The sequence below is a fragment of the Podarcis pityusensis genome (assembly GCF_964106645.2).
Source record: "Podarcis pityusensis genome assembly, chromosome: Z".
Taxonomy (NCBI): Eukaryota; Metazoa; Chordata; class Lepidosauria; order Squamata; family Lacertidae; genus Podarcis; species Podarcis pityusensis.
Genome location: NC_138044.1, coordinates 3,570,102 through 3,595,952, shown reverse-complemented (window position 1 = coordinate 3,595,952; position 25,851 = coordinate 3,570,102). Strand labels below are relative to the sequence as shown.

General features: G+C 47.5%; 1 protein-coding gene across 1 annotated transcript in view; it reads right to left on the bottom strand.

The window, feature by feature from the left end:
* The window catches only part of URM1 (ubiquitin related modifier 1), a 38,314-nt gene extending 13,315 nt beyond the window's left edge, over window positions 1-24,999 (bottom strand). The window contains exons 1-2 of the mRNA XM_080991026.1: window positions 24,895-24,999; window positions 19,286-19,356 (exon numbers count right to left, since the gene is read on the bottom strand). Coding sequence (XP_080847152.1) covers window positions 19,286-19,356; window positions 24,895-24,929 — 106 coding nt within the window. The 5' untranslated portion in view covers window positions 24,930-24,999. The remainder of the gene's footprint in view (window positions 1-19,285; window positions 19,357-24,894) is intronic.
* Between the last annotated feature and the right edge of the window lie 852 nt (window positions 25,000-25,851).

Genomic DNA, 25,851 nt, shown 5'->3' with positions numbered 1-25,851 from the left:
AGCACTAGAACTGATCACGCTAGCAATCCCTTTGAATCCTTCTTTCATATACCTGCACCAAACCACTCCCATGAGCCCACCTTTGAGTCAGTGGATCAGGACAACTTGCCACCCTCTCCTGCCACACCCTTTGAAAACCACTGCTTTAGATGATATTACTTCAAAATATGTTAAGCTGAACCTTCTGCATTTGGGGTGACCATCACCATTCACTTCTGGTGAATTGGCTGGACCCTCCAGCTTTCTTAAGCAGGTAAGCAGAAGAACTTATTTTTTGCCTTTGTTTCCCACTTTTTTCTCCAAGGAGTCCATGACTCCCCCCCTCCTCAGTTAATCCCTACAATGACCCTCCGAGGTAGGTGAAGAGGCTGTGATCCACTCCAAGGTCACCCAGCGTGCTTGATGACTGAGTGGGGATCCGAACCCTGATCACCTAAGTCACACCACATGGGCTTCCCAGAGTACTTCTGCTATATAAATTAAGCCGCTAAATAAATATGGGGAAAGCAGAATGTCCCTTAGAGAAGGATCTGAAACATTTTCCTTGAAGCTTGAATTTGTTTTATTCTGGATTGTTTTGCTGGAATTTTAAATGTGTTGCAAACCACTCTGAGGGACACAGGTGGCGCTGTGGTCTAAACCACAGAGCCTAGGACTTGCCAATCAGAAGGTCGGCGGTTCGAATCCCCGCAACGGGGTGAGCTCCTGTTTGCTCGGTCCCTGCTCCTGCCAACCTAGCAGTTCAAAAGCACGTCAAAGTGCAAGTAGATAAATAGGTACCTCTCTGGCGGGAAGGTAAACGGCGTTTCCGTGCGCTGCTCTGGTTCGCCAGAAGCAGCTTAGTCATGCTGGCCACATGACCCAGAAGCTGTACGCCGGCTCCCTTGGCCAATAAAGCGAGATGAGCACCACAACCCCAGAGTCGGACATGACTGGACCTAATGGTCAGGGGTCCCTTTACCTTTAAACCACTTTGAGATTATTTTCCAAGATAAAGCAGCATAGAAATGAAATGAATTAACAATAATAACAACAATAAATTCTATTTTAAAAAGTATGGCGCCTAGACATTCTGTGGTGGCGACCAAAACCAAGGTTTAAGGTGCCAATTGGCAATTAGCTTATCTATCTGCGTTTCTCACACTGCCAACTCCACATATTACATTCAGTGGTGCGATTCATTGGGTGGCCTGTTTGATCCGAACCCAAATTATAAACCCACATTGGTCAGGGCTTCTCTCCCAGTTTTAATTCCCCGTTCTGTAAAATGGGAAGAGGGACCGACTCCTTCAAAGGGCTGTTTCAAGAATGGGGGGAAATCGCAACATGTGACACAGGGCAAAAGTCTTTTCAAAAACCCAAGGTCACTATTTCAAGATGCAAACCGCCTGAAGCATGGACCTGCCCCCTTGTAGTCTGTAAGATGCTGCTACAATAACAACAAATTGTAACACATTAAAAAGTGTGTGGATTTCTAATTCATACAATGTACAGATTTACTATCCAGAAAGATTATTCAGCTTTTGTTCCTGGCCCCAATGTTCCTAGTCTTTAAGGCTAAGAAGATACATTGGGAAGTATATGCATACATAGGAAAGGCCTGTTTGAGAGGAGGAATAATTGGCTGTTGGGAGTTGGGAGCAGACAGAACTTCTGGGGGGTAGGAAGGGGGATCAGTGGCCTGCATTGCTTTGTGCACATGACCAGCAGAAGAAACACGATGCAGGGCTTTCTTTCCACATGGACCATAGGGTTCAGCTTTAAATGACAACAGGGAGGTAGGAATGGTTAAGAGACCATGACTGGCCCATAGTCACCCAGTAAGCTTCATGGCTGAGTGGGGTTTTGAACCCGGCTCTCCCTGGTCTTATTCCAACATGATATGCAAACTGATTTGGATGAAAGCAGTATATAAACCCTACTAAAATAAATATAAATAAACAAACATTCCTACCCAGCTTTCCCTAAACTCTAGATGTCCTCCATAGAATCATAGAGTTGGAAGAGACCACAAGGGCCATCGAGTCCAACCCCCTGCCAAGCAGGAAACACCATCAGAGCACTCCTGACATATGGTTGTCAAGCCTCTGCTTAAAGACCTCCAAAGAAGGAGACTCCACCACACTCCTTGGCAGCAAATTCCACTGTCGAACAGCTCTTACTGTCAGGAAGTTCTTCCTAATGTTTAGGTGGAATCTTCTTGTAGTTTGGATCCATTGCTCCGTGTCCGCTTCTCTGGAGCAGCAGAAAACAACCTTTCTCCCTCCTCTATGTGACATCCTTTTATATATTTGAACATGGCTATCATATCACCCCTTAACCTCCTCTTCTCCAGGCTAAACATGCCCAGCTCCCTTAGCCGTTCCTCATAAGGCATCGTTTCCAGGCCTTTGACCATTTTGGCTGCCCTCCTCTGGACACGTTCCAGTTTGTCAGTGTCCTTCTTGAACTGTGGTGCCCAGATGTCTAAAAGTCTGGGACGTTGAGTATTACAGTCCAAAACAGCTGGAGAGCACAGGATGAGGAGGGCTGCTCTAACCACTGCACCAGGGTTGGCTTTTTCAGCCCCTGGGTCAGACGCCCCTCCAAGAGCTATGGGCCTGCAGGGCATGGAAACAAATGGTCCTTCTTTTGGCTTTGGAGAGAGCATCTCTGAAGATCACTTCTCAATCAGGCTGGTGCACCACTTTCCATGGCTTGGTGGGCTAGATGAATTTTAAAAAGTGATCTTGGGTTTCAATAGCTTTGGTTCTTAAGAGGATGCCTTGTGTTTCTCTTCAGATGGCACCTTCTGTGGATAGATTTGTGAGTACTCAATTGAAATGAAAATTAAAAACTGCTGCCCAGCTGGGGCCACCCTTTTACAACTATAATCAAAATATTTCAGTTTATTAACTAACATTTTGGGTGATAAACCTAAACTAGCTGCATAGTTTATCCCCCATTTAAGAGAATTTTTATTTATGAATTCTTAGGTCTTCGCAGTGAAGTGCGTTCATTGCTTTAATTGAATTTTTTCTTTGTTTGCTTACTGCCACATTGTTGTTGTTGTTGTTGCTCTTTTACTTAGGACTGATGGTAAAGCTAGTTATGTGCTTATTTCTGGTGCTTCATTCACTGCTGTGGGCTGAACCAACTTGGTGGGTGGGAAAGAGGCATACAGTCAAGTTGAATTTAAAGTCCCAACAGGCTGTGGCAGGTGGGCAAGGGAGAGGCATCTTCCAATACTCCCTTTAGGACATTCTCCTCAAGGGCAAGCAGCTTGATTAGCTGACCCACTGGGCCTGTGCATGGAAGTGGTGGCCATCTCTGATGGTCTTCTCCACCCCACAAGACCCACCAAATCAGACTTCTCAGCTTCATTTGAAAGGGGAAAGTTGGGGTGGGTTGTGGAAAGCCAGTGAGAGGGATGGGTGGGGGGGAGCAAGGGAGATTTACAAGTGAAAGGGATTGAGAATGGAGCAGTTTGTGGGATAAAGAGACTGCAGAAGGGGCTTTACAGATGTGCAGGGGAGGGGCGGCTCATTGTTTAATTAAGCAGAAAGTGGCTCTTTTGAAAAGCAATTTTGCACAGGAGCCCCCAACTCAGCAAACAGTCCCTGGGAGGGAGGGCAGGGGAAGGGGGGCAAGGAACAGCTGGCACCACAAACCGTGTGAACTAAACCCGAGAAACTTAAAGGGCTTGTGGACCTCCTACAAACTTGCACACAAATACACAGACACACCACCATCCCCTCCTCCATCCATCCCACTCGCACCACCACCAATTCACCCTCCTACCACCTTAAGGTGTCATACCAGGACGGTGGGGATAGAGAGGTAACCCTGATTGATTACTGTACTGAACTCTAAAGGAGCTCAAGGCAGTGGCTTTTTCTTCCAGGATGCCTTCATTCAACACAGCTCCCTTCCAAGGAAGGGCATGGTTGGACCACACCAGCAGGACCAGCTCCTCCTACTTGCTACGGCAACCCGCTTGCCCACCTGCCCCTTGCTCTGGTCCAGATGGGGAAAGCTGGCAAACAAGTGCCAGAGGTGAGGAGAAGGAAGAAGAGCTGTCCGCCCACCTGCTTGCTCAGCAGTGGCAGCAACTGTGTGGCAGAGGAGCAGCAGCAGCTGGCAACAGTGACCGCGAGGGAGCAGGCTGGATGAAGGCGGGTGGGCCCACTGAAGGCACCTTGCACAGTAGCCCCCAGAAGAAGCTTAGAGCTGGCCCTGGGTGTCCCCTCCCTGACCCTCTTCTTACCCTTCCCACAGCTTGGCCAAAGCCCTCCTAGGGATTGGCTCCTGAGGGCCTCACCCTTTGCCTCCCACCCTCTCATCAAGTATGTGGCTGGGAGCAGGGGACAGCCAAGACAATCTGTCTTAGGCCATTTTCTTTCTTGTGCAGAAGAGAGAGAGAAGCTTGATTTGAATAGCTGACATGCCTTGTAAGAGCCCCTGAGTCATAGTTCAACTACTGTTCTCCAAAAGGCCTTGCAGGAAAAGGCTGAGAAAGAGTGTCAGTTGATTATTACCAAATAATCGAAGCGTGCATGTGAGGCGGGACACCCTCTGGTAATGGGGAAATTCCTTGTGTGGCCTAGAGAAGGCCATTCCACTTATGGATGTGAGGTTTCTGTAAGATCAACCCTGCAAGGTCATTGGCATAATGTCCCATCTTGGCCACCACCCTCTTTTAGCCTCGCACTCAACAGAAGAAGAGTTTGGATTTGATATCCCGCCTTTCACTCCCTTTAAGGAGTCTCAAAGCGGCTCACATTCTCCTTTCCCTTCCTCCCCCACAACAAACACTCTGTGAGGTGAGTGGGGCTGAGAGACTTCACAGAAGTGTGACTGGCCCAAGGTCACCCAGCAGCTGCATGTGGAGGAGCGGAGACGCGAACCCGGTTCCCCAGATTACAAGACTACCGCTCTCAACCACTACACCACACTGGTTCTCAACAGCTGCTCCTCTCTTGGAGGATGGATCTATACATGCCACACAACCTGCCATGTAGTCCTAAACTAACCTGCTGTCCCCTGGTGAAGTGAAGGGCACTATCATTAAGAAGGCCATTAAGACAGCCACTAAGAACCTACGAAAAGCCCTCTCATTCCTTGTCAGGCACGATGGAGGGAGAAGAGGAGGAGAGGGAAAGGTGAGCCTATTTTGGACACCAAGGGCAAAGTTGTCCTACATTTCAAGTTTATGTTTGGAATGATCTCTCTGTCTTCAAACAGTTGCACACTGACAGTTGCAGTTCAGCATTAAAACCTGAATTTGTTACTACAAGAAAATCCGGGGGAATTCTAAGATTCAGAAGGGAACTATGCAGAAGGGGAAAATGTTAAAAAACCAGCACCACATAATTTTCCCCCATGGCCTTTGAGGCAGCTTGTTAAACAACAGCACAGAAGCCCCACAGTTCAGTGGAAAAGCCTGCACTCCAGTTCCCATTAGCCCCATGAAGTATGGACCAACTGCCCAATGTGGAATAAAAGAGCTTCCTATATGCTCCTATCAAACATACCAGTAACTGAAAGAAAATAATAATTCTAAATAATGAACAGAAGAGCAACAAAGCAATTGAATCAGCCAGCAGTGTAAAACTACACCACCTGCTGTTCTCCAAAGGCATGTGTGAATAAAACAATTTCTATGGAGTACCAAGTCCAGTGCTAGGGAGCTGCTACCGAGAAGGCACAATCAATGGTTATCACCTGCAGGGAAAGCCCAAAACATTTTGTTGCCTGAAGCAAATGGCAAGCAGTTGCTTCCTCCCAGTCCCACGCCATGTACGAAAGCTCGGCAGACTGCTGGATCTTATTTCAACATACTTCACTGTACCCTGAGGGCAGTGGCTTATTTAGTGGATGCAGGTAGGTTGCATAGCACACACACACACAGCTCTCTCCACTTGCTGCCCTTCGATATTTGCCACCTGAGGCAGCTTGTCTCATGGTAGGGCCAGCTCTGATCACCTGCCTAACATCAGCAGGTGAGCACACCCAAATCTATGTCTCCCTGAATGGGCAAGGAGGCAGCCCCACACATGATATGAGCCATATGTTGAAATAGGTACTTTTGCTTTGAGCCCACAAATGCAAAGGAAGCTTGTGAAATTATTACAATAATAATAATAACAATAATAAATAATAAATAAATTGGGGAAACCTTACCCCCCCTTAAGGAGGATGACAATGACCCGACCCCCCTCCTCCCAGAAAAAGCTAATCTGTCCAAGAGGGCAAGAGCAGGAGCAGGAGGGATTCCTCCCACTCCTAATGCTGACCCACCCATGCCTCTAGAACAAGATATTAGAGGAGCCTGCTTTCAACCGATTCCGGATACGCACCCCTACCAAGAGATTTGCATGTTGTCTGCAGAAACTATGGTTCTGGTCCTCCAAAGACTGAATGAAATCCTCACCAAAATAGTTAACATTGAGAAACAATTGGATACTAGCTCCTCCCCTTTAAATACCCAAGGGCTTAAAAGGATGATAAGAAATGACTTTGTTAACAACTCACCAACTCAATCTATGGATGAAGTGAGGTCCTGTCAAGTCTTGCAAACGAACCAGATAATGCTTGAGATTCACCGATACACTCATAGGTGGATGAACCGCAGACAAATTACTATGTCCTTGTCTCAGCTCCTGAATTACCATTACCGAAATGTAGATCTAGAAAATTTCCACTTCCTGCCTACCGTGAGAAACACCACGTGCCTATTTATGACCTTTAGGTCATCAGCCCTCCCATCTCAACTCATGGAGATAAAGGATACTCTATGGTGGTTCCATTCTCTCCGCCCAGTGAGGGTATTTAAGGACAAAACAAGGAGGCAATTGGTCCCTTGCATAGAGTCAAAGCTAATGCGGATAAGGAAAACCAAGCTCAACACTAGAAACACTAATTGCCCGAAGGAAAAAAAGAACTCTGTAAGCCTAGAATTACAAGACCTGAAGAAGAGGCTAATGAGTATAAAGACTGAGATTTCTACCCAAAATATAAGGCCAGTAGAGCCTAGAGCACAATATTTAAAGACGTCCAACAGCTCTTTATCCTGTAGAAAGACATCAGTGCAACTCCCTGTTCCTTTTAAAAACGACACCGAATTAGATGAGGCATTTGGCACCTCCAACATTTCTATGGCAACAACACCTAAAGAACTCTATGTTGCTGACAATCTGGAGATATCCAGCACCAAATCTACATCTGGACCTTTGCCTAATGTTCCAAAAACCTATCAGAATGATCAACCTTCTCTAATGTACTCCTGGCGAGACAGGATGGACAGATTTTCCGAAGATGGCTCTTTGTTGGCCAGTGATCCACATTTTATAGCGCATACCTCATTAATACTCCCACAGCCACAGATAGAACCAACAATCCTCCAATCAACCCAGGAGGGAGAGGGGGATTGACAGATAATGAAACACCATGGGACTGTCCTCCCCGCTTGGGGTGTGGTTGGTTGGGTTTTATCTTCTAGGGATACTTACCCTATCAAACCTCCACCTCTTCCCCATACCATTTTGACCCAGGAGTCCTGGCCCAAAGATGACTTGTTATTGAGGGAATGTTATCCCTCTATTGGGGAGGCTAGTATGGGGTCTGGGATTTCCACTATTGAAGGGCTAGAGAGGAATGACGGTGGGGCTAAATATCTCTATCGGCGAAGGGTTTCGAGATGCAGTGATCCTCTAACCCCTTCCAATCTACACCCCATCCCAAGGGATGAGGGTAGGGAGAGCAAGGATTACCCACCTCCGTCATTGGTGCTGGGCAATGCCAGGTCCATAGGCAATAAAACTGCCACCATGCGTGACTTTTTTGTCTCGCAGGGGATTGACCTGGCTTGCATGATGGAGACCTGGGTACGGGAAGGCGAAGTCGTCTCCCTACATGAGATAACACCCCCAGGTTTCTCTGTCCTCCATCAATCGCGGACTGTGGATCGGGGGGGAGGAGTAGCGTTGTTAATCCGGGAAGATTGCTCTTTCAGAGCTCTGCCATCACCGGCGATCTCCGGCATTGAATGTGTTGGTCTCGTGTGGGGCAACAAGGAGAGCTTGGGTGTCTGGCTGGTGTACCGACCACCTAGCACACCTGCAGCCACCCTGTCAGACCTGCTGGAGGTGGTGGCGGGCTGGGCCTTGGAGTTCCCAAACCTACTGGTTTTGGGAGACTTCAACGTCCATGCCGATGCCGCTCCCTCCTCACAGGCTCTGGACCTAGTGACTTCCATGGCAACACTAGGGCTCTCCCAGTTTGTTTTGGGCCCCACTCATCAAGCAAGCCACACGCTGGATCTGATCTTTGGGGCTGGCATAGATGTGATCATGCTTCCCCCTGTGGAAGTGCCATGGTCTGATCACTACGCTCTGAAAGCCAAGATTGACTTCCCGCTCCTCCCCTGCTCGGGTGGCGAACCTATTTGGGCTCGTCCGCGAAAACAGATGGATCCTGATAGATTCCGACAAGCCTTGCGGGACCCTGCTCCTCCTGGCGACTCATTAGATGACCTTGTTGAGGACTGGAATAACCGGCTCTTGGCAGCCATTGATGAGATCGCGCCTAAGCGCCCTCTGCGACCCCGTCGAAACCAGGCCCCTTGGTTTACTGAGGAGCTCCGGAAAATGAAGCGGGATCTCAGACAGCTGGAGCGAGTATGGCGACGGACTCATGACGGAGCCTCAAGAACATCTTATAGGACGCTTATGAAAGCCTATGAGATGGCTTTGAAAGCTGCTAAGAAATTTTACTTTGCAGCTTCCATTGCATCCGCTAGCTCTCGCCCGGCACAACTTTTTAGAATAATTAGGTCAATAACGTCCTTAGGAGGACAACCAAATTTAAGCACAAATTCGACCCACAGCTGTGAGGCATTCGCGAGCTTTTTTGTGGAGAAAGTCCTGTTGCTCCGCCGTGACCTCCCTGCCAATTTAGATAGAGTGACTGAACTGGAGGCCCCTCGACTAACTTCAGGTCCAGTGTTGGACCATTTCAATCGGATACTCCCTGCTGATGTGGATAGATTCCTCCAAGTTGGTAGGCCCACCACCTGCCTCCTTGATCCGTGCCCATCTTGGCTGATTAGGGAGTGTCCAGATGTTGCGCGGACCCCCCTGGTTGAAATTATCAATTTGTCCCTTGACATGGGGACATTCCCAGGGGAACTGAAGGAAGCAGTAGTATGTCCATTCTTAAAGAAAACTTCATTAGATCCCTTAGACCTATCCAATTACCGCCCAGTTTCAAATCTTCCATATCTGGGTAAGGTAATTGAGAGAGCGGTTGCTGAACAGCTTGGTAGGTTTCTGGAGGAAACATCGGCTTTAGATCCATTTCAGTCTGGTTTCCGTCCTGGTTTTGGGACGGAGACGGCTCTGGTTGCCCTAACAGATGATCTCCGTAGACAACTGGATCGAGGCGGGTCAGGACTGCTGATCCTTTTAGATTTGTCAGCAGCCTTTGACATGGTCGATCATGATCTTCTGGACCACCGCCTCGCAGACGTGGGGATACAGGGCATAGCCCGTAACTGGCTGTGCTCTTTTATCTCTGGTCGGGGACAGAGGGTGGCACTAGGGAGGGAAATGTCGTCGTGCCATTCCTTGGTGTGTGGAGTGCCGCAGGGCGCAATTCTCTCACCAATGCTTTTTAACATCTTTATGCGTCCCCTTGCCCAGATTATCCGGAGCTTTGGGCTGGGCTGTCACCAATATGCTGATGACACTCAGCTCTATCTGCTGATGGATGGCCACACTGACTCGGCCCCGAACACGCTGACCAGATGCTTGGAAGCTGTGGCTGGATGGTTTCGTGGGAGCTGATTGAAACTAAATCCTTCGAAGACAGAGGTCCTATGGCTGGGTCGGGATGGCATGGGGATGAGGGACCAACTCCCTTCTCTTGCGGGGGCCCAATTAGTGCCATTGCCTTCCGTTAAGAGTTTGGGTGTAATCCTTGACGCCTCCCTTTCCATGGAGGCGCAAGTTACAGCAACAGCCAAGGCGACATTTTTCCACCTTCGCCGCATCAAGCAGCTGGTCCCTTACCTTTCCCACCCCGACCTGGCCACAGTGATCCATGCGACGGTCATCTCCAGGCTTGACTACTGTAATTCGCTCTACGCGGGGCTGCCCTTGAAGCTGTCCCAGAAACTCCAGCGGGTGCAGAATGCTGCAGCGAGGCTCCTCACGGGGTCTCTGCCATGGGAGCATATTCACCCAGTGCTTTTCAAACTGCACTGGCAGTTTGACAGGGTCAAACTGCACTGGCAGAGTACAGGGTCAGATTTAAGGTGCTGCTTTTGACCTTTAAAGCCCTTCACGGCCTAGGACCCTCGTACCTACGAGACTGCCTCTCCCGGTATGCCCCACAGAGAGCCTCAAGCTCCATAAATAGCAACACCCTAGTGGTCCCGGGCCCTAAGGAAGTTATCGATTGGCTTCAACCAGAGCCAGGGCCTTTTCAACTCTGGCTCCGGCCTGGTGGAACGCTCTGCCTCATGAGACCAGGGCCCTGCAGGATCTGATTTCTTTCCGCAGGGCCTGTAAGACAGAGTTGTTCCGCCTGGCCTTTGGCTTGGAGCCAATTTGATTCCCTCCCTCTCTTTCTTTTTTCCTTTCCTTCTCCTCCTGCGTTGAGGCTCCTCCTGCATTTTAATATTTTAATGTTGTATTTTAATTTTGTTTTTAAGTTGTAATCATTCAACTTGTTTTTATTATTGCTTGTAAGCCGCTCTGAGCCCGGCCTTGGCTGGGGAGGGCGGGGTATAAAGAAAAAATTATTATTATTATTATTTATACCCCGCCCTCCTTGGCCAGAGCCGGGCTCAGGGTGACTAACACCAATAAAACTATAATAAAACATAATGGGGGGGGGGGGGAACCAGTTTATTAAAATACGGGTTAAAATACAATTTAAAATGCAGCCTCTTTTTAATAGTAGCCCATAAATCAAAACCATAAGGGGTGGGAAACATAAGGGTCAGACTGAGTCCAAACCAAAGGCCAGGCGGAACAGCTCTGTCTTGCAGGCCCTGTGGAAAGATGTCAAGTCCCGCAGGGCCCTAGTCTCTTGTGACAGAGCGTCCCACCAAGTCAGGGCCAGTACTGAAAAGGCCCTGGCCCTAGTTGAGACCAATCTAACCTCCTTGCGGCTTGGGACCTCCAAAGTGTTGTTATTTGTGGACCTTAAGGTCCTTCGTGGGGCGTACCAGGAGAGGCGGTCCCGTAGGTATGAGGGTCCTAGGCCGCATAGGGCTTTAAAGGTCAAAACTAGCACCTTAAACCTGACCCTGTACTCCACTGGGACCCAGTGCAGCTGGTAAAGCACTGGATGAATGTGATCCCATGGCAAGGACCCCATAAGGAGCCTCGCCGCGGCATTCTGCACCCACTGGAGTTTCTGGGTCGGCTTCAAGGGCAGCCCCGGATAGAGCGAGTTACAATAATCAAGCCTAGAGGTGACCGTCGCATGGATCACGGTGGCCAGATCGGGGCGAGACAGGTAAGGGACCAATGGCTTGATACGGCGGAGATGGAAAAATACCACCTTTGCTGTGGCTGCAACCTGCGCCTCTATGGAAAGGGAGGCGTTGAAGGTTACACCCAAGCTCTTGATAGAAGGCGCTGGCACTAATTGAGCCCCTGCAAGAAATGGGAGTTGGCCCCCCAACCCCATGTTGTCCTGATCCAGCCAGAGGACCTCTGTCTTCAAAGGATTTAACTTCAACCGGCTCCCACACAGCCATCCAGCCACAGCTTCCAAGAATCTGGTCAGTGTGTCCGGGGCCGAGTCAGGGCGGCCGTCCATCAACAGATAAAGCTGGGTGTAATCAGCATATTGATGACAACCCAGCCCAAAGCTCCGGACGATCTGGGCAAGGGGGTGCATAAAGATATTGAAAACCATAGCGGAAAGGATTGCGCCCTGCGGGACTCCACACACTAAGGAATGTCGTGGTGACAACTCCCTCCCTAGCACCACCCTCTGTCCCCAACCTGAGATAAAGGAGCACAACCATTGTCGGAATGCCCTAAATCCCCACGTCAGCAAGGCAGTGGTCCAAAAGTTCATGATTGGCCATATCAAAGGCCGCTGACAAATCTAAAAGAATCAGCAGTCCCGACCCGCCTCGATCCAGCTGTCTACAGAGATCATCTGTCAGGGCGACCAAAGCCGTCTCAGTCCCGTAACCAGGGCGGAAGCCGGACTGAAATGGGTCCAGAGCTGATATTTCATCCAGAAATCTACCAAGATGTTCGGCAACCGCTCTCTCAATTACCTTACCCAGGTACAGAAGATTCGAAACCGGGCAGTAATTGGATAGATCTAAAGGATCTAGAGATGTTTTCTTTAAGAGCAGACACACCACTGCTTTCTTCAACTCCCCTGGGAAAGTCCCTGTGCCAAGGGACTGATTGATGATCTCACCCAGGGGGGCCTGCACCTTGTCTGGACACGCTCTAATCAGCCAGGACGGGCACGGGTCAAGGGGGCAAGTGGTGGGCCTTCCAGCTCGGAGGAATCTGTCCACATCAGCAGGGAGTATCCAATCAAAGTGGTCCAATACCAGACCTGAGGACAGTTGAGGGGCCTCCAGTTCTGTTACTGTATCCAAACTGGCAGGGAGGTCACAGCGGAGCAGCAAGACTTTCTCCGCAAAAAAGCTCGCAAATGCCTCACAGCTGTGGGTCAAATTCGTATTTAAATTTAGCTGTTCCTCTAGGGTTGTTAGAGACCTAATTATTCTAAAAAGTTGTGCCGGGCGAGAGCTAGCGGATGCAATGGAAGCTGAGAAGTAAAACTTCTTTGCAGCTTTCACTGCCATCTCATCGGCTTTCATAAGTGTCTTATAAGATGTTCTTGAGGCTCCGTCGCGAGCACGCCGCCATACTCGCTCTAGCCATCTGAGGTCCCGCTTCATTTTCCAGAGCTCCTCGGTAAACCAGGGGGCCCAGTATCAGCGAGGTCGCAGAGGCCGCTTAGGTGTGATCTCATTGATGGCCACCAAGAACCAGCTATTCCAGTTCTCAACAAGCTCATCTAGTGAGCCACCAGGGGGAGCAGGGTCCCGCAAGCCCTGACGAAATCCATCAGGATCCATCGCAAGCAAGCCCAAATAGGCTCACCACCCAAGTGGGGTGGAGGCAGGAATCCTGGCTTTCAGAGCGTAGTGATCAAACCATGGCACTTCCACAAGTGAGGACATGATCACATCTATACCCGCACCAAAAATCAAATCCAGCGTGTGGCCTGCTTGGTGTGTGGGACCCAAAACAAACCGGGAAAGCCCAAATGTAGCCATGGAAGACACCACGTCCACAGCCCGTGAGGAGGGGGTGGTATCAGCATGGACGTTGAAATCCCCCAAAACCCGTAGGTTAGGGAACTCCAAGGCCCAGCCTGCCACCACATCCAACAGGCCTGACAGGGTGGCTGCTGGTGCGCTAGGTGGTTGGTACACCAGCCAGACAGCCAAGCTCTCCTTGGTGCCCCACACTAGGCCAACACATTCAATGCTGGAGACTGATGGTGGTGGTAGAGCACTGAAAGAGTAATCCTCCCGGATTAACGCTACTGCTCCTCCCCCCCCGACCCACAGTCTGCGACTGGTGGAGGACGGAGAAACCCGGGGGTGCTATCTCATGTAGGGCGACTACCTCCCTTTCACGCACCTGGTCTCCGTCACACAAGCCAGGCCAACCCCCAACGAGATAAAAAAGTATCACATGGTGGTGGTTTTATTGCCTATAGACCTGGCATTGCACAACACCAGTGATGGAGGTGGGTAATCCCTGCCTGGGATGGGGTGTAGATTGGAAGGGGTTTGGCCATCACCAAATCTCAAAACCCTTCGCCTATAGTATCTACCCCCACCGCCAAACCTCCCTCGCCCTTCAATGGTGGTGATCCCAAACCCCGTGTTGGCCTCCTCTATAAAGGAGTGATATTCCCTCACTAACAAGTCGTCCCTGGACCAGGTCTGCTGAATCAGAAAGGTATAATGTTGAGATATAAAATCGGCAGGACAAAATCCCCAATAGGTGTAGCCCATCCCGCCGCACCCCAGGCAAGGAGGGCGGCCCCGCAGTGGCCCGCTAGCTGTCAATCCCTCCCTCCTTCATGGGATGGCCATGGGGCTATTAACTCTTTCTGAGCCTTTGGGAGTATTAAAAAGGCATATGCTGTAAAATGGGGATCACTAGCCAGCAAAGAGCCAGCTTCATGCTCAGGAACTCCACCAGTCCTATCTTGCCAGTAATGCAATAGGGAAGAACGGTCGTCCTTGTAGATTTTGGGAGTGTTAAGCATAGGTCTGGATATAACCTGGGTGCTTAGTTTCAAGAGTCTATCAGCGACCTGAGGTTCTTTGGGAGTTATTAAAATAGGAATGTCAGGGTCGCCAGACTCCTACTCTTCATCGCTATCGCTTAGGAAGAGATCAGAGAGTTGCACCGATGTCCTTCTTCAGGATGGAGAGCTGTTGGGCATATTTAAATATTGTGTTCCGGGCTCTAGTGTCCTTATATTTTGAATTGAAATCTCAGACTTTATACTTAATAATCTCCTCTTCAGTTCTTGTATTTCTGAACTCACGGATTTCTCTTCCTCCTTCGGACTCGTAATGTTTCTATTGTTTAATTTAGTTTCCCTTATCGGCATTTGCTTTGATTTCTGCCAGGGACCAACTTTCTCACTGTTTCATCTTTGAAAACCCTTATCGGGTGAAGAAAATGAGACCACCATAGGATGTTTTTCATCTCCCTAAGTCAAGACGGGAAGGCCGGTTTACTAAAAGTCATAAGTAAATGTTTGGTATTTCTTGTGTTGGGCAAGAAATGGAAATTTTCCAGATCTACTTTTTAATAATGGCAGTTCAAAAGCTGGGATAAGATTCATCCACCTGCGGTGAATCTCAGCATTATCTGGTTCTTTTGAAGAACTTGGCAAGACCTTATTTCGTCCATGACTCATCTTGGCAAATCGCTAAGATAGCTATGCCTTATCATCCTTTTAGCCCTTTGAGAATTTGTCAAGGGAGGGCAAATATCCAAGTTTTCTTCTATGTTAATTATTTTAGCGAGAAAGATTGTGATGGGATCTGAAGTGCCTCTTTGAGGTCCTCCAAACCAGGAATATAGTTGGATAGAATGTCATTTTCCCAAACATATTTACCTGCACTGACATGAGACCTCTTTGCTCTCCCACTGTTTCGACATCTGCTTCTTTTGGGGCCCTATAACCCCTCTGGGTAGAGGAAAGCTGTTGACATGACATTGAAGTTACCCTGCAGGTATCACCATTTATAAGCTACTTAGATGTTACAGCAGCAGCTAAGCAAGCCCACACATGGGACTAAATAGATGTCACAAGGAGAGCAAAGCCTGACTTAGAAGCTGCCATCTATCAGAGCTCACCATTGAAAGAGTTAAAATTATTCCTGGATTGTTGTTTAGACACACACACAGAGGAGAAAGTGATGCTTCTTTTGACGACAGACAAATGCTGCACTGTATGGCTACAGGAGAAGGAGGCAGTCGCTCCGACATCTCTGGTTGCTGCAGCCATACAATGACCCGCTTCACTACTGAGTGTTGGTGGAGTTCACAGCACTCACATCCAGGAGGACACCAATAAATAGAATTCTTATCTTTCATGATTGAGGGTTTCCAGTTTATTCACCATTGTCTGCAATTGTCTGCATCAGAGGTAGGCGCTGCAGGGTAGCATGACACCCCTGCAAAGGGGGCACTGCTGCCTGCCTCACCCTCTTGAGCCAGGACAATTCACCTGTCCTTCCTGAGCTGGTATGCAGGAGCAAGAAAGAGGAGCTAGGGCAGCAGCATCCCCCTTTAAAGACGTTTTTGTTGGGTTTCAAACAAATGGAGAAACCATCAACAATACAATGGCAATAAAACAACCATATGGGACAGGAGGTACAGTAAAATGGGGTTGTCAAGAGAACAAAATAAAAGTCAATAAGTAAGAGTGGAAAGAGCTATCTCAGTTCACAGATTGCCATGATTCATTGCAGGGGCTGGACTATATGATCCTCAAGCTCCCTTCCAACTCTACAATTCTATTATTCTACATTGATTACAAAAATAATACACAGAAGCAGACCAGCATCCTTCACTTGCCTTGTGCTCCCTGTCTCTGGACAGTTGTATGGATTTTGTCCCAATAAAAAAGGGCAGATGGGTGGGTACTGGGAAACATCCTGTGGAAGTTTACTCAGAAGAAAGCCCCACTATGTTTAAACAGAGTTCCCGGGTAAGTGTGTATAGGACTGCAGCCTTAACTAATGAAAACCTCAGTTCAGCCAGGAGCAAGGTGAGGTGAGAAGACACCTCTGGCTCATGGGCCCCAATTCGGGGTCCCAATTTGACCTGAAAGGCCACCTTTCCAAGCCATGTCCATATGCCCAATATACAGTGGTGCCTCGCAAGACGAAAAGAATCCGTTCCGTGAGTCTCTTCGTCTTGCGGTTTTTTCGTCTTGCGAAGCAAGCCCATTAGCGGTTTAGCGGATTAGCGGCTTAGCGGGCTTAGCGGATCAGCTGATAAGCGGCTTAGTGGCTTAACGGATCAGCTGTTAAGCGGCTTAGCGATCAGCTGTTAAGCGGCTTAGCGGATCAGCTGATAAGCGGCTTAGCGGCTTGGGAAAAAGGGGGGGGGAGGAAAAAAACCCCGCAGGAACTCGCAAGACATTTTCGTCTTGCGAAGCAAGCCCAGAGGAAATTCGTTTTGCGAAGCACCTCCAAAACGGAAAACCCTTTCGTCTAGCGGGTTTTCCGTCTTGCGAGGCATTCGTCTTGCAGGGCACCACTGTATAGGATGTCAGGTTTGGGGCAGGTAAATATGTGGTTCCCCACATCTACTTAAGTTGTTCAATCAGATGGCTCCACTAATTAAGAAATCCCACTGTGGATTAGGACTTGACAAGGCTTCTGTCCAAGAACTGGCAGCAGCGGAAGTCAGCAAGACTGAGCTTGATAGACCAGCGGCCTGACTTGGTGTGAGGCAGCTGAGTATGCCCATAAGATTTATTCTTATTTATTTATTTACAGCAAATAGTTGTGTGCCCCATTCAATTAAAAAAAAAATTAAAGCAGTTCACAACAACTGAATGTAAAACCATACAATAAAAAATTATATAAAGTTAAAATCAGAGATTGGAGTAACTGTTGCAGAAAGTTGTATTAATTATCCACAAAGGAAAGTTTCAGAAAGGTGTTTAAAAGCTGGAGCAGAAGGTGCCTGCTGAATCTGTCAGAGCCAGCTTTAGGGACTGGGAGTTACTTTGGTCAAAGGCTCGCATCTCCTTAGTTTAGGCTTCAATCAAATTTTGATTAAATTCTAAAACTAAAACAATTTACAGTAATACGAGTTTTAAGTTTGCATTAAGAATGTAAGAACAGCCCCACTGGATCAGTCCGAAATCATGCCCAGTCCAGTTTTGTTTTCCACTGGCAAAGCAGGACACAAGTGTGATGGCCATTTCCCATCACTGCTCCCCAGGAACTGATATTAAGAAATATACCATTTCTGACCCTGGAGGCAATATGCAGCAACCATAAGGAGTTTGCAGTAATCCAGGCCAGTTCAAGTTGGCAACTCGTACCTGTGGCAGCAATTTCCATAGTTTGACCATGGGATGTGCAAAGCAGTATTTCCCTTGGTCTGTCTTGAAGCTCTCACCACTCAGCTTCACTGAATGACCCTAGATGTTTGAATCTAATGCTTACTCCCAAGACTGTGGCAGGTGACCAGATATTCTCACACATATTCAAAAGCACATAACTTGGTAAAGGCAAAAAACATCCTCAGCTGCAAATGGGAAGCACAGTGGTGGATTGCTTCTGCCATTCACTTGTTCCTTGAGTCAGGAATCCCACTACACAGGAATGAGTAGAAACAGGAGATCCTGGACCAGTCACCACTTCTCTGCCTAACCTACCTTACATGGCTGTTACATGACCCTAGCATACCCTGGTTGTGTCAAGTTTCTTCTTGATGCACTATTGTTTACACATTATTGCAAAGGTATAGGGGGCAGCATCAGCATCTCATTTCTCATTTTCTCCCATATGCAATGATTTATTGCTGCATTTCTTCCATTGTGGAACACAAGGTGGGGATCCCTAAGCCTCCTCCCATCCAAGTGCAGATTAGACTCAGATTAGGCTTAGTTGCAGAGAGGTTGCATACATCACATGCCTTCAGACTGTTCTCTGGGACCTGAATTTCAGGGTACCACCATCCCCCTACAGATGAGCAGCAGAACTAGCTGGGTGAGTCAGAACAAACACTGCCTGTTTCTAAGAGCAGCCAACTAAATATCTCTCACAAACAGGGCATGATGTGCCCATGGCACTTCCTGCCTTCAGTCCCCTACAGCTGGTGTTTCAGAGGAATACTGCCTCTGTATTGGGAAGCCCTATTATAATAGGCAATAGTCACTGATAGAGCTAACCTCTAGGAAGCTGTCTAATCCCAGGGGTTGGTGTGAGAAGTCACCCTTTGTTCTTTGCAGTAGCCTTCATTTTGCAGACCAAAAGCACTTCACTATATCCTTGCCCAGAAACATGCATGAATAGGGACCAGAAGCCACCTGGATCAATGAAGCAGCAGCTGAGCCCCTGATTTCCCTGAAGAAGGTCCTTGGCTCCTCCAGTTAAAGCAGGGGTGTGGAACCTCCAGGCCAAACTTGGCCTGCCAGACCTCCCCATTTGGCCCATGAGGCTGTTTTGGGTAAATCATGCCCACCACCCTACACTCGACATAAAAATGTCCAATGTGGAGCAAATAATGGCTTGAAAGGAGCTCCCAATTGTTCCTTAACATGCTCCCATTATCCATCATCACTTCTTGCTCCATGAAAGAAAAGCTGTTTCCAAGGCATGGATACTCCTTTTCCCTCCCAGCGCTGCTACTTGAACCTCTGGTTTTTGGAGATTCAAATAACAGAATGGAACTGTTTCAAACAAACCATGCTGTGCTTTGAAGTTCCAGCAATCAGGGCTTCAAAATGCATCACCCCCTGACATCACAGCAATGTTGAGTTGCAGGCAACTGGAGAAGGCTTTCTCTGCCCAAAATCAAGGAGACATCAAGCCTAGGAAGTGGACAAATAGTCTGCTCTACCATAAGGCAGTTTCCCATGTGCCACTGGACCTCGAGTATAAAAGCTTCACAAATGGACCAAGATGAAAATGAAAACCTGTTCTATCAATAAGAACCAAGTCTGGGCCAGAAGAAGACAGAACAGTCAAAATACTCACAAGGTTTTTTCTGGCTGGGCAGAGTCACCTGATGTTTTCTTATCCCATCAAACAAGAGCTCTGCTCCACCTCTGAAAATTTAAGACAAGAAACACATAATCAGCAACATTCTGAAAGACAAAAATCATAGAGGCACCAGCCTTTTATAGTGCATGCATAATTAAAAACAAACTAAGGTGTTTCCCCTCTACATACCCCTCACTTCATGTGCATTACTTCATGTGCAAATGCAATAAATTAACTCATTGACTTAGCATACAGGGTTGATCCAAGACAATTTGATGCCTGAGGAAAAGGACAAGATACAACCTACACCCTCTCATTTCACACAGAGAAGCCTACTCAATTGGCAACTGAATCCTATTCCTCAATGGTTGTCCTCCTTCCTTCTTAACAGAGGGGAGAAGGGGCAGCCTAGGGGGCACATGGCAGGGTGTGTGATAAACTGAGCTCTGTCTTCTTAAGGGGGTTCAGAAAGATCAACTGCAGGAGGCTGCCACCACTGTTCTGTAGCTGCTGCCCCATTTGCCATCCAGGTTGGCTGCCTCACTTTGCCTACCAGTTGAGTTGGCTCTGCAACTTATCTAATAGCCCCATTGAAAACCAATCCACATCAGTATTAAAAGAAAAATACATATATAAGGGGAAGAGGATGTATTAGGGAAGGAGAGAGAACTACAATGTAAATAAAGCATCTTCTAGCATTTCTGAAGGACGAGAAGAAACATATAGAGAAAGTTTCAATTGAGGAATCTGTTCAGCACAGGCCTGAACCATCATCAATTCTATATATACAGTGGTGCCCCGCAAGACGAATGCCTCGCAAGACGGAAAACCCGCTAGACGAAAGGGTTTTCCGTTTTTGAGTTGCTTCGCAGGACGAATTTCCCTATGGGCTTGCTTCGCAAGACGAAAATGTCTTGCGAGTCTTGAGATTTTTTTTCGCTTTCCCCCCCCTTTATCTAAGCCGCTAAGCCTTTAATAGCCTTTTAGCAGCTAATCCGATAAGCCGATAAGCCTTTAATAGCCGCTAAACCGCTAATAGCGCTAATCCGTTAAGCCGCTAATAGGGTTGCTTCGCAAGACGAAAAAACCGCTAGACGAAGACACTCGTGGAACGGATTAATTTTGTCTTGCGAGGCACCACTGTACCTGCTCAAGGAAAAACCTCACTTAGTTCCAGAAAAGCACATACCAACCTGGCACCCTTCAGGTGTTGCTCAACTATAACTTCCATCATACTTGACCTTGGCCATGCTGGCTAGAACTGATGATGAGTCGTAGTCCAACAAGAGCTGGAGGACACCAGGTTGGGAAAGGCTGGTGCACAGGAATACTACTTAAGACACACAGCTGAGATTGATGGAGAGCAGGCAACATCTAACCATGGAGCCATGACGGAATGAGCCATCATCAAAATCTACTCCAGCAGTTAATTGGTACTGGCTTCTTGGCATCCACATGCTTCATGATTGCCATGTTAACAGAGAGATATGGAAAAGGAATTATCAAAATACTTACGGTGAAATATTAGCATTAGACCCAGTCCCTTTAAATCTAGTTACGTGGAGGGAGATTTTTGGCTGTACTATATTACAGCACAACAGTGCCTTTGTAATGCTCACTGCAATGCTATTACTTATACAAAGCCACACTCCCCAAGGATTGCTCTGTTAGTGCTATCTAGGCTCAACAAAAAAGAAAAACGGTTAACTGAAAACTGAAGTAGCAGTTATTAATGTTAGACAAATCTGGAGATTCATGAGTGAGAACAATCCCTACCAATGATAGGAAAGAGGCATCTTTCTGCTTGCTGTGAAAACAAGCTCACACTTTGTGTTAATCGCAGATACTGGGATGGGAGATAAGGTCCTTCTGTAGCATACTAGCTGGGGGGAGAACTCAGCTGCAATGTGAACACATAGAGCACTCTTTTAGGCACTTCCAAGAAAAGTGTGGGGGGGCCCAAATAAACACTGCTTTTCTGGAAATCAGTTCTACAGTGGCTAGCATGGGCGGAGTAGTTATCTCAAAACGATGTACTAGATGGTGCGAGCATGGAGAAAGGACATTATTTATTTAAGTCGAAGAAACCCTTCAAGGTTTGGAGAAAGGTATCTACTAGAACTGATGGGGAGTTTATTTAGAATGTTTATATACCATATTTCAACTAAATGTTCTCCATACGTTTACATAGTAAAATGGGGCACATCTTAAAATCTCTTCAGAAGTAGCTTCCACCAGCCTAATGTTCTCCAGATGCTCTGGACTTAAGTGGCTCCAGGCAGCATAATGGAAGTTCTGAACCAAAGCATTGTTGGTGAAGGCTGAATTTAAGTTTAATAGTGTACCCCTCTAGGATGTAAATCAGGGATGTGGACCCTAAGGTCCTCCAGATGCTGTTGGACACACAACTCTCATCATCCCTGACCACTGACCATGCTGGATGTGGCTGATAGGAGCTGGGAGTCCAGCAACAACTGGGAGGGCCACAGCTTTCTCCATTGCAGTCCACAAACATTTATGCCATAATAAATTTGTCAGCCTTCAATGTGCTACAAACCCTTTTGCTCTTTTTGTTATGAAAAACACGGCAGCCCCTCTGGAAATTAACATATGTAAACAGTATCTAAGGCACTTCATCTACATTATCATAGCAGGTTTGGTTCTGATAAGTGTGAATTCATATCCTAGCTCACTGAGAATGCAATTTCCCCCGGTTTTTCCCCATCAAGACCCACCATTCTAGTTAATGCACTACCACTAGACAGAGACAGTTATAGCCAACTGCAGGAGAGAGGGGACACCATCAGATACTGAGGGAAACATTTGCAAAGTCACAGGTGGGCTTGTTTGTTTAAAGAAGGATAATTTGTTTCCTTTCTATACCTGTGATATTTCAAAAACTCAACATATTCACTGTAGCACAAACTTTTAGGGACTAGAGATACTGGCATTTCTCTTTTTCATAGTTGTGTTGCTTCCCTTTTGTTTGATGCCAATGTTGCATGCTTGATTCCCTTCTTTTCTTGATTACATATATAGTCAAAAGTTGCAATCCAGTCTATTCCCATTCTGGAAGGAGTCCTGTACTTCACATGTATGCTTTGCTATTGTTGTTGTTTAGTCGTGTCCGACTCTTCGTGACCCCATGGACCAGAGCACGCCAGGCTAAGTGATGTTCAAACCCCCTCTTTAACAAGAGTGCCTTTTTGTAAACTTTTACAGCAGATGTCCTCAGTCAGTTGATCTCCAAATGCTTTGTACTACAACTCATCAGCCCTGGTCAACATGGCCAATGGTCAGGAATACTGGGAGTTGGATTACAACATTTGTAGCACCAGGGCGAGGAAGACTGCTTGACAGACTCATTCATCACTTTCCTCTGAGACCTATTTTCATGGGCCTTATAATAAACACTTAACTACAGAATGACTTCAGACTATTCAATGCAGAAAGCAGCATTTGAAAACTAAACATCAAGCACCTTGATGTCTGATGTCTAGCTGGATTTTTATCTCCCTTTCAACATTACCGAGAAAGGAAATACATTCAAGACTGAGCCACCTACATGGCACTAATGACGTAATATTGTTTCATACCACTTTGTGCATTCATTCATTCATTCATTCATTTTCTTTGCCATCCTTCGTCTGAGGATCACAGGGTTGTTTACAATGTAATTATTTTGTGGTCCTTAAAATGTCTAGCTCTTTATTCAACAAATAGAATCATAGACATAGAATTGGAAGGGACACTGAGGATCATCTAGTTCAACCCCCTGCAATGCAGGAATATGCAGCCATCCCATACGCGGGTCAAACCTGATGAACCATTAAAATCAGGAGAGGCTAACATGTGACCATCTAGATCAGTATTTTCCAAACTTGGATCTCCAGCTGCTTTGGGACTACAGTTCTCATCATCTCTGACCACTGGTCTTGCTGGCAAGGGATGATGGGAGTTGTAGTCCAAAAACAGCTGGAGTCCCAAGTTTGGGAAACACTGCTCTAAATTTTGCTACCCTACACCTCTCATCATTCCAGGCCACTGGCTGTGCTGGCAGCAGCTGATGGGAGATTGAAGTCCAGAAAAACCTGGGGGGGCTACAGGTTAGCAACATGATTTAAAGGATAGTGGCAGACTATGTTCCTTCAGGTGCTAAATTTCTGCATTTCTAAAACAAAAGGTGTTGGAACTCATACCTTCCACTGCAAGCTAGTGCTCTGAAAAGGGCTTCTCATGACCCAGCAGTCAACTGATTGGTGGTGCCTGCAACCTCCTGTTTACTTTACCTGCCCCACACCTAACATTAAGTATGTGGGAGGTGAGAATGACTTGGCTGTTAGGACCTTGCCATTTGGCTGCCCTAATTAGACCACTGGGCTGCAAGGTCCCCAACCGTATTCTATCCTGAAACACTAAAGGCACGTATGTAGGAATTGGTTCTGCCTATGCCTACTGAGAAAATGGCCATTCTGCAAATGCTCAAAATCATTCTTTATTGTTACTTCACACATACCAGCGTTGACTTTAAAAGAAAATGGATTCTTTGTGGGGAGGGGGAGTTTAAGGAACAACTCTTTGAATGTACAGAGAACAGTTAAATGACACAATACTGGTATATGATGCCCTGTAGTTTCCTTTCTCTTCATCAAGTTCCTTTAATCTGACACAAATTTTATTATTTATATACCTTTCTTTAGTATAACCAAATTCTTACCCACTTCACTTCACTCCTAGAATAGGAAGCCTCATTTGTGGGCCAAAACTGGACAGGGCTATCTTCATGCAAGCTTTTCTTCTCATGAAACCTGTGAATCTGCCACCTTGGCATAGTCACAAGCACCAATGACAGTCAGTCTCATTTTCAGTTCTCTGCCTCCCAACCGTTTTAAAGTCCACAAGTAACTTTAAGTTGATTGGAGGAAATCTACCTTGCCTGTTAAGTCTCTAGGCACCCCATTCTTAGTCCCCATCACCACCAGGTTGCCCCAGTATGAACTCCACCCCCCACAAACCACTGGGAATCAAGAAGTATACACACACACAGCACCCTCTTTTAATCTATGGTGCTTTTAAACAAATAATGAGAAGATATTGTATGTATTTATGAGGGAGGAAAGTGTATGCCTCTCCACTTTCTCCGCACCGTGCATAACTTTGCGCCCCTCCCCTGTGTTCCCCGTTGGCTTCCTTTTTCCTAAGCTAAAAGCCTTGATTTGTCACCTCCCCTTGTTGAGAGGAGTCATTGTGTGATCCCTGTGTTTAGATGCGCTTCCTGCATTGCTGTGGGAGGCGGGGACAAGCGACTGTCCCGAGTCCCTGCTGTTGGGGAGTGCGAGGCGTGGGGGGCGGGGCGAGGTAGGGAAAGAAAGATTCCTATGGGGAGAAGAGTAGCCTGTGAGGGCGAAGAAAGGAAGCTTTAGAAACCAAATGGGAAACAATGGCACCCCCGTTTCCCTCCACCCGCCCAAAAAGAACACTCTCACCCCAAACCCAAACTCAGACCCTCCACCTCCAGACCAAGCACCCCCTTCACCGGCTGAGCTCCCCACGCGGGATCTCGGCGAGGAAACCCTCCGCCGCCCCGATGGCGCCTCCCTTACCCGAACTCCAGCTGAAGAGACAAGGGCGCCGCCATCTTTTGTGAGGGAACGGCGTTGCCCGCAGCGGAAGCGCGAAGCCGCGTCTGCTTCCGTGGGCGGTGGAGGTTGCCGAGCAACGGCGCGCCGGAAGAGGCCTGGCCCCGCCCGCCCGTTTTGAAAAGTCTCGGAGCAGCCGCCTTCTGCCCTGGATGGAACCACGCAGATGGCCCGGCCAGATCAGTGTTGCCTGCTCTGGCTGGTAGCCAGGGTGTCCGAAAAAGTTGCCAGCCGTAACTGAGAAGTATCATACTTGCTGATCAGTTTTAGGTCCCGCAGTTTCTATACCCTGGAAATCATGGCTGCAAACACAGGTTGTTATCTTGGACCATGATGATGATGATAATAATAATAATAATAATAATAATAATAATAATAATAATAATTTATTATTTATACCCCGCCCATCTGGCTGGGTTTCTCCAGCCATTCTGGGCAGCTTCCAACAAAATATTAAAATACAGTAATGCATCAAACATTAAAAGCTTCCCTAAACAGGGCTGCCTTCAGATGGCTTCTAAAAGTCTGGTAGTTCTCATTCTTCCCACAACCACCTTGTTGTTGTTTAGTTGTGTCCGACTCTTCGTGACCCCATGGACCAGAGCATGCCAGGCACTCCTGTCTTCCACTGCCTCCCGCAGTTTCGTCAGACTCATGTTTGTGGCTTCGAGAACACTGTCCCACCATCTTGTCCTCTGTCGCCCCCTTCTCCTTGTGCCCTCCATCTTTCCCAACATCAGGGTCTTTTCCAGGGAGTCTTCTCTTCTCATGAGGTGGCCAAAGTCTTGGAGCCTCAGCTTCAGGATCTGTCCTTCCAGTGAGCACTCAGGGCCGATTTCCTTCAGAATGGATAGGTTTGATCTTCTTGCAGTCCATGGGACTCTCAAGAGTCTCCTCCAGCACCATAATTCAACCCTCTAG